Below are 14,666 nucleotides of genomic sequence, written 5' to 3'. Positions count from 1 at the left end.
GCCTGTGAGGGGCTGACCGCCGCAGTAAATAGTCGTGCGGTGGTCGGCAAGTGGTTAAAACCATTGCTAGGAAGCGACGTATGAGATCGCAACGGTCCTCCAAGGCCAAAGAGTTGAGTGAGGGCCCTCTTGCCCTCACTCGACTTCCTGCCTGAGAGGACAGCGGACCGGATAGTTTTCCCCGCTATTGACGGGTCCGGTAAGTGGAGAAAACGACCGGGAGCGCCAGGAGGGGTTCACCTCTCCCACTGCCCATAAAAGGTAAATCCGCCGCTAGGACCAACCTTATGTTGAAGCGGACCGCCCGCTGTTTAAAAAAAAATACTGGGGTTATGGCAGCTATCTGCTGCCATAACCCCGGTATTGAATGCCAAAGTACCGATGTAAACATACAGTCCGTAAAATTGTCTTTTTTTTATTTAAAAAAAATAAATAAATAAAAAATCCAGGAGGTGATCAAATACCACCAAAAGAAAGCTCAATTTATGGGAAAAGGATAAAAAAAAAAAAAAAAAGTAAAAAAATAGTTGTTTTATTAATTTTCGGTTCTTACTCTTTTACTGTACTTCAGAATACACTGTAATGTTTTATTGTTACTGTTTTTCATTGTTCATCAGTTTAACTGCAATGCGTACTATTATATCGTAAGGTTTTATTGTTCCTGTTTTATTGTTGTTAACCATGGTTTGCTTTGTAGGTACACCTATCAGCTGCAGCACTGATTTTTTTATTTTATTCTGACAGCAACAGCACTTGCTCAGCATATACGCAAGTCAATGATTGCAGCGCTGTAGGAGGGAATTTCACCACCAACGTTTAAGAAAAAAAAAAAAGAGCTTATATGGCGAAGCATAGTGGTTAGAAGAGTGGGTGATGCCAGGACAGTTCAAACACCCCCTTTTTGGAAAGTAGACACTCCAAGCTGTTTGCTGAGAGGCATGGTGAGTCCATTAAATATTTTATATTTTGCCACAAGTTTCGGGAAAATGACAATGTTTTTTTGTTTTATTACACAAAGTGGTCACTTAAACGATATATTGCTCAAACATGCCATGGCTACATGTGAAAAGACACCCCAAAATACACTGAACAAAATTATAAAAGACGCAACATTTTTGTTTTTGTCCCCATTTTTCATAAGCTGAACTCAAAGATCTAAGACTTTTTCTATGTACACAAAAGGCCTATTTCTCTCATATATTGTTCACTAATCTGTCTAAATCTGTGTTAGTGAGCACTTCTCCTTTGCCAAAATAATCCATCCACCTCACAGCTGTGGCATATCAAGACGCTGATTAGACAGCTAATCAAGATCAACCAAAATCACCGCCTTCAGGCTTTCTAAGGGCGTAAATTGTGGATTTCACACCTCACTACCTATCACAGTTTAGGAGGCAATGAAATGCCAAGACAGCACCCCAAACCCCCCCTCCCCCCAAATTACCCCTTTTCTGGAAGTAGACACCCCAAGGTATTTGCTAAGAAGCATGGTGAGCGTTTTGCAGCTCTCATTTGCAACTTATAGTGGGACTGCAATATTGCGGTGGAAAGCCAGACACAAACTTTTTGGGGACCAGTGACACGAATACATTGATCAGTGTTAAAGATATGCACTGCCACTGTACTGACTGGGAAGGGGTTAAACATCAGGGGGAGATCAAAGGGTTAACTGTTGTCTAGCCAGTGTTTTAGTGTACTGTGGGAGGTGCTTTTACTAGGGAAATACATGAATCCTAGTCCCTGCTTTGCAGGAACACAGGATCTATGACTTCCTTACTGACAGAAAGGTGATCTGCTTTGTTTACTGCCGTTCTGCCTCTGTGCTGGATGACAGGCGGGTTGCCCGTGGACAGAGACCACGGTACCCGCAGATCAGCTCCTGCTGTGTATAATCAAAGTGGGAGTGCACCCCCTACCTGGAAGTGTCAGATCATGTAGTTGGTACATGATCTGCACCACCTTGCTGCTGTATATACAAGTTTTATGGTAGTCAAGTGTTTAAGGGTGTTAAAGAGGAGATGCTACACGGCCCCGTCCCAACTTTTTTGAGACAGGTTTCTGTCTTAATTTCAAAATGACCTAATTTTTTTCTTAAAATGGTACATTTTTAGTTTATGTTTTCTATTGTAAAGATATGGATTTACAAGATTTGCAACGCATTGCATTCTGTTTTTATATCAACTGTACCCAAGGTCCTAACTTTTTTGGAATTTGCGCTATATCTCTAGATCTAAGTGTTCTTTATGGGGCCAATGCTGTCCATTAGAGGACGTGAGTCATACAAATCCCCATTCTACAACTCTAAGCTAGGTCTTCCCTGCTACACAACTACTCCTTAGACGCTCTCCTCCTAGAATTAACAATGTCAGGAAGGAGAGGGGTGGAGGAGATGGCTGTGCTAGGAACAATGTAAACAATTTGAGAGAAGACTTGGGTACAGCGGAGATATATACACAGAGTGAGAGAGTTATTAGCTTCTAAATAGCACTGACACTTTTAGTAAGGAGTTATTGAACTATTCACAACAGTCCCCACTGCTGAAGAGCTTACAGACCAATATATACCTACCACAGTGAAATAACCGGGCAAAAGCCAATTAAAGTGACCATGTTTGCATGCGTTCCTTGTGTTTGTGTGGGTTCCCTGGTTGCTTAAAACAGACCATGTTACTTCCAGCAGTGTAGGATGACCATGTCCCCTGAGGTTCCATTCTCCAACCCCTATTGTATCCTATGTAGGGGTCAGGATGGAGCCACAGCACATAGCATGGGATACAGAAGTAAAACATTTCCGTAATTGTTAAAGCAGATCAAACGTAAAATTATATATTAAATTCCACATTGCATTTCAATTTTTTCCAGCCAAATCCTAATAATCTGAATTATCTTAAAGTTTGTAAACTTTATTTAAAGGGGCAACTCCACCTTCGTAGGAAAAACATCTATCTCAATAAATACACCTCAAAATTGGATGCACCTGTATAAAATAAATGAAATTTACTTTGATGATTTTTTAATTTTAGGAATATATATATATATATATATATATATATATATATATATAGATATATATATATACACACACACACACATACACACACATACACACACACACACACACACACATATATATATACATACACACACTCTAGATCGATATATTGCTCTATAAATAGGTTTGGGGGTTCTGGGTAATTTTCTAGCAAAAAAACTATGATTTGTACATGTAGAAGAGGTAGGCGTGTTCAATTTGGTGTTATCGCTCTCACTCTCTTACTGGTCACTGGAAGTTCAACATGGCACCTCGTGGCAAAGAACTCTCTGAGGATCTGAAAAAAAGAATTGTTGCTCTACATAAAGATGGCCTAGGCTATAAGAAGATTGCCAAGACCCTGAAACTGAGCTGCAGCACAGTAGCCAAGACCATACAGTTGTTTGCCAGGCCAGATTCCACTCCAAACAGGCCTCACCGTGGTCGACCAATGAAGTTGAGTGCACACGCTCAGAGTAAATCCAGAGGTTGTCTTTGGGAAATAAGACGTATGAGTGCTGCCAGCATTGCTGAAGAGGTTGAAGGGGTGGGGTGGGGGTCAGCCTGTCAGTGCTCAGACCATACGCCATACACTGCATCAAATTGGGCTGCACGGCTGTCGTCACAGAAGGAAGCCTCTTCTAAAGAAAGCCTGCAAACAGTTTGCTGAAGACAAGCAGACTAAAGACATGGATTACTGCAGCCATGTCCTGTGGTCTGATGAGACCAAGATAAACTTATTTGGTCCAGATGGGTGTCAAGCGTGTGTGGCAGCAACCAGGTGAGGAGTACAAAGACAAGTGTGTCTTGCCTACAGTCAAGCATGGTGGTGGGAGGGTCATGGTCTGGGGCTGCATGAGTGCTGCCAGCACTGGGGAGCTACAGTTCATTGAGGGAACCATGAATGCCCACATGTACTGTGACATACTGAAGCAGAGCATGATCCCCTTCCTTTTGGACACTGGGCCGCAGGGCAATATTCCAACATGAGAATGACCCCAAACACACCTCCAAGACGACCACTGCCTTGCTAAAGAAGCTGAGGGTAAAGGTGATGGACTGGCCAAGCATGTCTCCAGACCTAAACCCTATTGAGTATCTGTGGGGCATCCTCAAACGGAAGGTGGAGGAGCGCAAGGTCTCCAACATCCACCAGCTCCGCAATGTCATCATGGAGGAGTGGAAGAGGACTCCAGTGGCAACCTGTGAAGCTCTGGTGAACTCCATGCCCAAGAGGGTTAAGGCAGTGCTGGAAAATAATGGTGGCCACACAAAATATTCATACTTTGGGCCCGATTTTCACTTAGGGGTGTACTCACTTGTCTCACCAGAGGCTTAGACATTAATGGCTGTGTGTTGAGTTATTTTGAGGGGACAGCAAATTTACACTGTTATACAAGCTGTACACTCACTACTTTACATTGTAGCAAAGTGTCATTTCTTCAGTGATGTCAGATGAGAAGATAGAATAAAATATTTACAAAAATGTGAGGGGTGTACTCACTTTTGTGAGATGGTGTAGATGCAGTATGTGGTTTAGCATTGACCAACTAAAATTTGCAAGGCCATTTAAAAATTAGGATTTAAAATCGAGTTACTTTAAATCAAGCCATTTTACTAGTGATTTCAAATCGATTTGATTTAAATCAAATCCACCCAGCGGCAGATTGAAAAAGGAAAGGGAATTTTTAATAACATTCAATTACAATATGACTTGTGTCGCAATTGTCTATGCTGAATTATTAATTTTTTTTTTTTATTTGCTAGTTTTATCCACTAAAGTGGAACTACCCGTTAAGGAATTTGTTTAGTATTGCTTTATGCAGCTGGTGTGTTTTTGGATTGTGGAAGGGAACCAACACAAAACACATGCAAACTTGGGCAGTGCCTTTGGAACCAAACCCGGGACCTAAGCACTTCTCAAACTTTGGAAGAGGTGGTGACTCCAGAACACCAGCTTATCAATGGGGTGGTTTGAGGCTCCACAGTTAAGCTTGGATGAAACCAGGATCCCTGAGGTTTGTGTTCCCTGTACACATTTTGTGGATAATTTAGGCATTTCTTTGCAGTAAATGTTTAAAGTCCCAATAAAAACCTCCAACAGAATAGGAAATGGTTACAAATCCTTTTAGGTTTATATAGCCATCCGTGACTCCACTAAAGACCTTTCTGCTCCCTTCCTGCCCTTGTGATACCTATACAATAAAATCAGAGGGAAGGGTGTCCAAGGGAAAAGGAGGACTACAACAAACAACGGACCCAGGATGAGATTCTTCTACATTTTACTAAAGAAAACCTTTCTTATGTCCCCAGTGGAAAGATTTCCTGCCACCTCCTGTCACTGGTCATTATGACCGGAAGGGGCAATCCACCCAACAGATAACACAGACAATAATAATAATAAAAATAGCAGGTGTTGAACTTTAAGTTCAAGGGTTACCCATGCAAATAAAATTAAAGCACAAACTGACCATCAGGTAGAAGTAAAAAATGAATGCAGTTCTGTATTGCACAAATGATTGCTTTTAATGATTTACTAATTAAAAGATCAAAAAACAGCTTTTGCTGCAATATTCACATTCAATCTAGAGATTTTTCCCCCACAGTAGTATTCGCCTGCCGCTGCCTTCAGTCTGATGGCCAGCATTATTAAACCCACTTCCTCTGAGTCATGCTGGACCGTCCCCAACCTGTGACTGGACAGTGAAAGGAGAAGCAGCACAATGATGAGTTCACCTGTCACTGATCTCTGCTCCTACCAGCATGCTTCTAGTTTGCACATAAGCAGATTGGCTCCTTGTGCTGCTTCTTCCTATCGCACTCCAGCTCTGCTATACAGGGACCAATACAGGGACTAATATCAAAGTTAAAGCGGTTGCATCCTCACACAAAAAAAAAAAAAAAAAAAAAAAAACAACCTGCAAGACAAAGGCATAATGAGCTAGTATGCATTGCATACTAGCTCATTATGAAATACTTACCTTAGAACGAAGTCCCGACACAGTCGTCCGGACAACGCTGAGGGAGCTGTCATGTTCCCTCGGCGTCTCTTCCGGGTTCGGCGGCTCCGGCGCTGTGAGGCAAGGAGCCGGCAAAAAGCTCTGCTGTCAGCGGCTGCATGCAGGGCAAATATATCTCCTAAACCGTGCAGGTTTAGGAGAAATTCATTTTACCTACAGGTAAGCCTTATTATAGGCCTTATTATAGGCTTACCTGTAGGTAAAAGTTTAATGGCGGAGTATACTTCCGTTTTAAGTTACTTACACCGCTTGCGGTTTATTTTTTTAAGCATTTATTGATGGGTTCATGATTAAAGAGCTGAATTAATGTGTGTCTCTTATATCTGCCTGGTGTTAAGCATTAAATGCATTTTTTAAAACTAGTCTCTGTACTTGAATTCAACTTGGCATTAACCTCCTGCAATCCCCCGTACCAAGACAGAGGGAGGGACCAGATTCGGAGGCCAATCAGGTGTACTGGATTCAAATCTGAAGATAAGAAACATGGCGCTAGGAGGAGAGGGAGCAGAAGGATGACCTAATCATTTTGCTGCTACTCTTTCACCCTTCAAGCGGTAGGTGGAGAGAGGACACCATTGTATTCATTCTACATTTTACAGCTACAATACAGAAAGACAATCCGCTTGGCAAAACTATGTAATTCTTAGAACTTTATGGACAAAAATAGTAAAAAAAAAAAAAAAAAAAGGAAGGAAGGAGGACAGGCAAGTAAAACCGTCCCCTTATATGCGGTCCAGCTTATTTTTAGCCATTTATCTGCAATTCAAAAATGAAAATTTAATGGTTTGGAGTAAAATGATTTATTAATATACATATTTTTAAACGAATGTTTAAATGGATGTTTTATAAAGTTATTACTATATTAAGTTTTAATGGTCTATTTAAAATCAATTTTACTAATACACATTGAACAGTGCGTGCACTCATGATCCTGGTGTGACAATACAGGTTTAAAATGCAGCCATCTGGACAGAACTGGTAGGGAGGAGGGTGAAAGGGGAGGAGTCACAGCTCTGACTCATTCACTTGCGATGCGCAAATCTCAGCTTTAGCTACTGATCTCTTTAAAAAGTAGCAAAGAAAAAACTGGTACCCATGGAAAAAGGAGCCTAAAGCACCATCTGCTGGCTGGAAATTTAAAAATGAGAACCTTCATATGCAATATTTCACATCAAAAGCAGAACTAGCAGTAAAAACGCAAGGTCCGCTTAACCACTCGCCTACCAGGCACTTTCACCCTCTATCTGGTCAGGCCAATTTTCAGCTTTTAGTGCTGTCACCCTTTGAACGACAATTGCGTGGTCATGCAACACTGCATCCAAATTACATTTTGTATCATTTTTTTGACACAGAGCTTTCTTTTGGTGGTATTTAAATCACCACTGGTGGTTTTTCTTTTTGTATTATTTTTTGGAAAAAAAAGACCGAAAATTTCAACAGAAAAAAAAAAGTAAGTTTCCATCATTAAATTTTGTAAATAAGTAATTTTTCTCCTTCACTGATGTGCGCTGATGGGCATCACTGGTAGGCACCATTGGGGCTGCACGGATAATCAGGACAGGGATGATCAGTTCCCTAAATAGCAGATATGAAATATGTAGACGTCCCCTGTGTGGATTTGCCGGTTATCGGCTCTCCTCTCCTCACATGCTGTCAGTGATTGGACACAGCTGATCACGTGGTAAAGAGCTCCAGTGCTTGGCCCTTTTCCACAATCTGATCAGCTGCGTCTGAAGGATACAGGGATCACAGATCACTGCTGATGCGCGCCGCAGGCAGCGTGAACACGGGAGGCCATCATATAAACGGCCTCCTGGCAAAGTGCGACTGCGCTGTAGCGGTCATTTGGCTATAGCACGGTTGTGAACAGGTTAAAATAGCAAGGACCCCCTTGCATGAATTTAAAAAGAAAATCCTACAGTGCCTGGGAGGTGGAGTACCCTTAAAAAGAGGTCCCCGGTGGCTCCTGCAACTGTGCAGAAGCATCAAGATTTGGGGTATTCTGCATTCCCCAGGATCTTGCTGGAAGGATTATGACCTCACACTCTGCAGTAAAAAAGTCATATGTGGTGTGAGAACTGTATATTTGCTAACAATCTACACTATGTTTTTGTTTTTTACTTCCATGTTGCTATTTATTATGAAGGAGTGGAGCGAGATATATTAAGCAGACCTTATTGCAAGGTCCATTTAAACCACAATAAAAAAGAAAAGAAATTGTGGTGTGTGGAGTATGGAGCAACATGTAACACTCAATCCAGCATTTAAAAAAAAAATAATTAAAGAAAAAGGAAAAGCTCCAGGAATGACCCGGTCAAAGGTAGGTACCTAAATAAACACACGATCAGGTGCATTACAGGTAACCAGGATCAGGGGAGGACTGGGCCAGGGGGGAAATTGCCCCCTGGACAACTCTGCTGTAAAAACGCTGCAACGCTTCTGCCACAGACATGCCTAAAGGATTCCTGGTGAAGAGAAGTAAAAAAAGTCTCCACCACTTACCTACTGAGTGCGGGACAAAGACAATAATGGATGGTGCAAATTGTGTCTAATGCCTCGTACACACGCAACGATTGTTGGCCGTGAATTTTCGGCCAACGTCCGATCGGCCGATTATCGGCTTGTTAGTATGATGCTTCCGACAACCGACTGCAACTTTTCGGCCGAACAAAATCTGGTGTGCATGCTATAAAATTTGTGTTGGCCGTCAACAGAACGGCCGATTGTTCGTCAGTCAGTACAGATTTCGGCAGACAAAAATCAGATGAGCAAGACTGGGCATGCTCAGAGAAGAAAAAACACACGGAAAGTAAACCATCACATGACATCACTTCTGCAGTTGGTTGTTGTTGGCCGAGAAAATTTGTGTGCAGTCTAGAGCACATTTCAACCAACACAACAACACTTGGACAAAAGACGGGCGATCGGTCGGCCGATAATCGTTGCATGTGTATGAGGCATAAGCAGAGGCCAATTCCATGCACGACTGGAGACTCTCCTCCCCTGGCCAGAATCGATCGAGCTGTCCCAGCTCCACCCAACCACCCCCTGCTGGCCAGGTCAGGAACCCAGATTCAACTGGTCAGTAGAGAGTACCTAGTGCGAAGCTTCAGCCTGGAATAGCAGTCAGGAGGAGGTCGGGAAGAGGGAGAGTGGGAGGGGGGCCGATTCGCTGCACCATGGGCCTCTGGTTTGTACTTGCCCCCTGGGCCGAAGGTTGCCAGTCAGCCCCTGACCAGGATAACTATGCAGTGGATGTTTTTTTTCCAACCATCTTGACGATGCGATCACATTTGGGAGGGCAACCCCTGTTAGTGTACGCATCCTTATTTAAATGGCAGGTTGTTAGTGATCAATTTCTTCCAAAAGGGTATAGATTGGGGGGGAGCTTGTTTTTTCCAGTGTAACGTTATGGCCTTTCTGGCATAAAACAAGACAAGCTAAAGTTCTCTCTGCTACTCTTGGAATGAGATTTTCCACTAGCCCAAGTAGGCAGATTTGAATAGTCACAGGGAGCTGGCAACTCAGAATTAATGATACCAAGTATCACCCACCCAGTGCTCTGCAAGAATGGGCACATGACCAGAAAATGTGGGGAAAAAAATTCCTTGAGCTTGCCCACATCTCCAGCACTGCTGAGTATAAGAAGGGTTCATTTTATGGAGTCTATAGGCAGTGTAGTAAGCTTGATGTACCAACTTGAGTTGCATGAGCCTAGACAGAAACTAGGGCACAGAATGGAAAGTCCCAAAAATCTTCCCAATCATTGTCCAGTTGCGGAGCATCCCTATGCCATCAAGCTCTCAGAGATCCTAGATCGGGAACGGATATTGAAATCCGGTGGGTGCAGAGGGAGGCTTCCCCCGAGCAGTCTAGTGTAAGTACCTATTCAAGGGATGATTGTACCATATGGAGAGATGTGGCAGGAAATTGACTGCTGAGGGCATGGGAAAGCTACATGAAAAGGAAAGTGATATGAGGGGGGGGGGGGTATTGAACTCGGAAACCAGTTGAGTAAAGGGCTTCAAGTAAAAATCCGTGAAAAGATTTTGATAGAGTTCTTTGCTCATGCCCCGGGGTCAGGCAGCATATAGGAGGTGGGGGAAGACATGGGTTCCTCCAAAGGAGGGCATTAGTTGCTACAGTGTGTGCAGGGTAATTTTCACATGTTAAACCAGCCCTCCAGGCTTTAATGGTAGAGGACATGGAAGGAGACCACTGGTAAGGGGCTCTTGGTCCTCTAAACAGGGAGGAGCTGCAACGCCTCAAGGGAATTGACCACTGCCGCCTCCAACATAACTGCAGAGTTGGATAGATCTGGGGAGAGCCACCAAACTGTGGTGACCAACTGAGAAGCTAAAACATTCTTGTGGCAATCAGGAAAGGCTAGAACACCTTGAAAAAGGGGAGGCGCATTAAGGTGGTTAAAATGTGGAGAAAAGTTTATGTAGGCGGTTAAAGATTTGGGGATCCAAGTTGGGGATTGACAAGATATACGAGTTTAGGCAGACCTTTCATTTTGATTCGATTATTACGTCCTAGTAACGACAAAGGCAGTGATTCCCATGCCCTCAACTGTAACCTAATGTCATTAAACACAGGGTTAAGTTTGAGATGTAGAAATCCTGAAACTTTACAGGAGATCTGCACTCCCAGGTATCTGAACTCCTCCACCCACTGAAACAGTAGGTCTGGTGGGGCCGAGGCTCGGGCCTCAGGATCAATAGGAAACAGCAAGGACTTAGTCCAATTTACCTTGAGTCCTGTGACAGTGGAGTAGAAGTCCGGAACCCAAAGTGTACCTAGGAGTGAGGGGCCCGGGTCATTTAAAAATAATTTGATTCATGAGTCATCGTACAGGGTGACCCTCTCCTCCAGCCAACCAACAAGGCAGCCTCTGATCTTTGGGGAAGAATGAAGGGCCTCGGCCACTGGTTCTATGGCTAACAAGGTAGGAGAGAGAGGGCAGCCCTGGCGAGTGCCTCTATGAAGGTAGAAAGGAGTAGACAGGCTGCCCCCCCAACCTCAGACTGAGGCTGTAGGGCATCTGTATAAGACTTGCAACCAGCTGATGAAGAGTAATGGAACTCCATTCTCCGGAGCACTTTCCACAGGAAAGGCCATTCCACTGTGTCAAAGGCCTTTTCTATGTCAAGGGAGGCCACTACCCTGGACCCCTGATTGGAGTTATGGGCATGTATTCAGCCCCTACAGTTTACTGAACCCCGGTGCCAATAAGGTGGAGTACCACTGGTCTACAATATGTTAAGTTATTCTACTGCCACTCTGAAAACCTTCAATAAACTAATCAAAAACAGAAAAATGCTGAAATTGATTTCTACTTGCCTTTTTGTTGAGCCTAACTAGAGCAGACAGAGGGGTTGATTTACTAAAACTGGAGGAGTGCAAAATCTTGCGCAGCTCTGCATAAAAACGAATCAGCTTGCAGGTTTTATGGTCCAAGCTTAGTTGAACAAGCTGAAGTCTGAAGCCGATTGGCAACCATGCACAGCTGCACCAGATTTTGCACTCTCCAGTTTTAGTAAATCAACCCCTATGAGTAAAGGAGCTCCTTTGGCGTAAATGGGGAGATATGCAGATTATGGTGGTCATTTAACAGCTATGAATGTCGTGCCAGCACCATGCCATAACAAAGACAATTTTAGAATTTCTCAAGCCAAAAGGTGATTTGTCACTTACGCGGATGTTTTGAAATGACGTCCTGCTGGTAATGTCATATAATAGGAGTAAAGCTATGGAAAGAGAAATAGGTTATCAGCACAAGTGACCATACAAAGACTTTTATAAATCATATTTTTAATACATGGATATAGTTGAATGGTATACAACTCTTAAAGTAAAAAGTATCTTTTAAGTGTTGCTCACAAGTCTAGGCACTCATCACATGATTAGACATGAACTCTACACCTTCCCTCCACTAAGGATTAGGTGAGCAGGTGCCTAGTCCATCAAAGATAGGAAATCATGGAGACTTGTAAAGTTACTAAAAAGGTCCATTTTAAATATACATTTAATGATTTTTTGTTTTTTTTTTTTTGTTTTTTTTAATGCATACAGATATTTTATAACGTCTGCCCAGAGTTCAACTTTAATTAGCAGACTTACCCTGTGCATCCCTGTAATACGCATGTGTGACACTTCGAAACCGCTCCTGACCCGCTGTGTCCCAAATCTGCAGTATGGAAAACATTAAATAAATTATACATTCTGATTACAGTGCCTTAAACAAAGTATTCATACCCCTTGAAATTTTCCACATTTTGTCATATTACAACCAAAAGTGTAAATGTATTTTATTAGGATTTTATGTGATAGACCAGTGATGGCGCAGCTTGGCACCCCAGATGTTTTGGAACTACATTTCCCATGATGCTCATGCACACTGCAGTGTAGTTGAGCATCATGGGAAATGAAGTTGCAAAACATCTGGGGTGCCAAGGTTCGCCATCACTGTGATAGACCAACACAAAGTGGCACATAATTGTGAAGTGGAAGGAAAATGATAAATGGTTTTCAAAATGTTTTAAAAATCAATATGTGAAAAGTGTGGCGTGCATTTGTATTCACCCCCCTGAGTCAATACTTTGTAGAACCGCCTTTCACTGCAATTACGGCTGCAAGTCTTTTTGGGGATGTCTCTACCAGCTTTGCACATCTAGAGAGGGACATTTCTGCCCATTCTTCTTTGCAAAATAGCTCAAGCTCTGTCAGATTGGATGGAGAATATCTGTGAACAGCAATTTTCATGTCTTGCCACAGATTCTCAATTGGATTTAGGTCTGGACTTTGACTGGGCCATTCTAACACATGAATATGCTTTGATCTAAACCATTCAATTGTAGCTCTGGCTGTATGTTTAGGGTCGTTGTCCTGCTGGAAGGTGAACCTTCGCCCCAGTCTCAAATCTTTTGCAGACTCCAACAGGTTTTTTTCTAAGATTGCCCTGAATTTGGCTCCATCCATCTTCCCCCATCAACTCTGACCAGCTTCCCTTTCCCTGCTGTAGAAAAGCATTCCTACAACATGATGCTGCCACCACCATGTTTCACGGTGGGGATAATGTGCAGTGTTAGTTTTCCGCCACACCGCATTACATTTTTGTCTACTCTGACCAGAGCACCTTCTTTCACATGTTTGCTGTGTCCTTCACATGGCTTCTCCGAAACTGCAAACAGGACTTTTTTGACAATGGCTTTCTTCTTGCCACTCTTCCATAAAGGGCAGATTTGTGGAGCACATGACGAATAGTTGTCCTGTGCACAGATTCTCCCACTTGAGCTGTGGATCTCTGCAGCTCTTCCAGGAGTTACCTCTTGGCTGCTTCTCTGATGAATGCTCTCCTTGCCCAGCCTGTCAGTTTAGGTGGACGGCCATGTCTTGGTAGGTTTGCAGTTGTGCCATACTCTTTCCCATTTTCAGGTGATGGACTGAACAGCCCTCCGTGAGATGTTCAAAGCTTGGAATATGCTTTTAAAACCTAACCCTGCTTTAAACTTCCACAACTTTATCCCTGACCTGTCTGGCATTTTCCTTGGCCTTCGTGATGCCGTTTGTTCACTAAGGTTCTCCAACAAACCTCTCAGAACAGCTGTATTTACAGGGCTGCTGTTAGGAATGATGGGGCCCCGTACAGCCTACCTGATGGGGCCCCCTTCAACCCCATCCCTGGCCCCGCCTCAAAACAAAATGCAGGTTTGTCACCGTTTACGTATATGTGCGGGACCAACATGCATGTTTGCAATTACTCATGAACAAGGGGGAATGGGGGCTTTAAAAAGGTTTTACATTTTATTTTATTTATGTTACTTTGTGCAAAGTTGCTGGGGCTATTATGATGCAGGGATGACCAAGATATCACCCTTCCAATCCAGGGACATGCCAGTGTTCTGTCAGAATAGCGCTACCTATCAGATTCTGCTACCGGAAGTAATATACAGACTAGAACAACTTACTGCGCATGCGGCATGCATTCCAACATGGCTGCTATGCATACCAATAGCTTTCCTAATGACACGAAGCAGCGGCGGACATCTTCTTACACCCACGCAAGTCTTCAATTTTACATTTATTTTATCAGTAAACTGACCTTATAGAATAAATCACAGTATTACATTTGTATTATTATTGTATTCTAGTAAATATAGCGAGAAACCTGCGGCCAATGTGGTGACGGCCACCTTGGTACACCCCGCACTGCTCAGCGACAAACTGATTATATAGTGAAATAGACTGTTCCACTCGGCTGCGGTGAAATAGTCTATTTCAGTATATAAGGTGAGTTTACTGCTAAAATAAATGTAAAACTCCAGACTTGCGTGGGTGTAAGAAGATGTCCGCTGCTGCTTGGTGTTCTGTCACATTAGGAAACCTATTGGAACGCATAGCAGCCATGTTGGAACACATGGTGCATGCGCAGTAAGTTGTTCTTTCCGAATGCCACTTCTGCTAGCAGAATCTGATAGGTAGCGCTATTCTGACAGAACACTGATACATCAATGGGCGGGAAGAGGTTAAAGGGGAGTGGTTTGACTGTGCATGTTTACTGTCCCCCAAACACAAGTTTAAAGTAGCATCTCACTGTGTCCTATAATCAGC

The 14,666-nt window shown here is 43.1% G+C and overlaps 1 protein-coding gene across 3 annotated transcripts in view; it reads right to left on the bottom strand.

The window, feature by feature from the left end:
- Window positions 1-14,666, bottom strand: part of RAB37 (RAB37, member RAS oncogene family) — a 113,371-nt gene that overhangs the window by 16,334 nt on the left and 82,371 nt on the right. For all 3 annotated transcript variants that reach the window (XM_082272368.1, XM_082272370.1, XM_082272369.1), the window contains 2 exons: window positions 12,177-12,243; window positions 11,751-11,803 (listed from right to left, as the gene is read on the bottom strand). In XM_082272368.1, coding sequence (XP_082128494.1) covers window positions 11,751-11,803; window positions 12,177-12,243 — 120 coding nt within the window. The remainder of the gene's footprint in view (window positions 1-11,750; window positions 11,804-12,176; window positions 12,244-14,666) is intronic.

This window comes from Pelophylax lessonae (assembly GCF_965119305.1).
Source record: "Pelophylax lessonae genome assembly, chromosome: 11".
In the NCBI taxonomy this organism is placed as follows: Eukaryota; Metazoa; Chordata; class Amphibia; order Anura; family Ranidae; genus Pelophylax; species Pelophylax lessonae.
The sequence above is the reverse complement of the archived record's forward strand: the minus strand, read 5'-3'. Positions and strand labels throughout refer to the sequence as shown.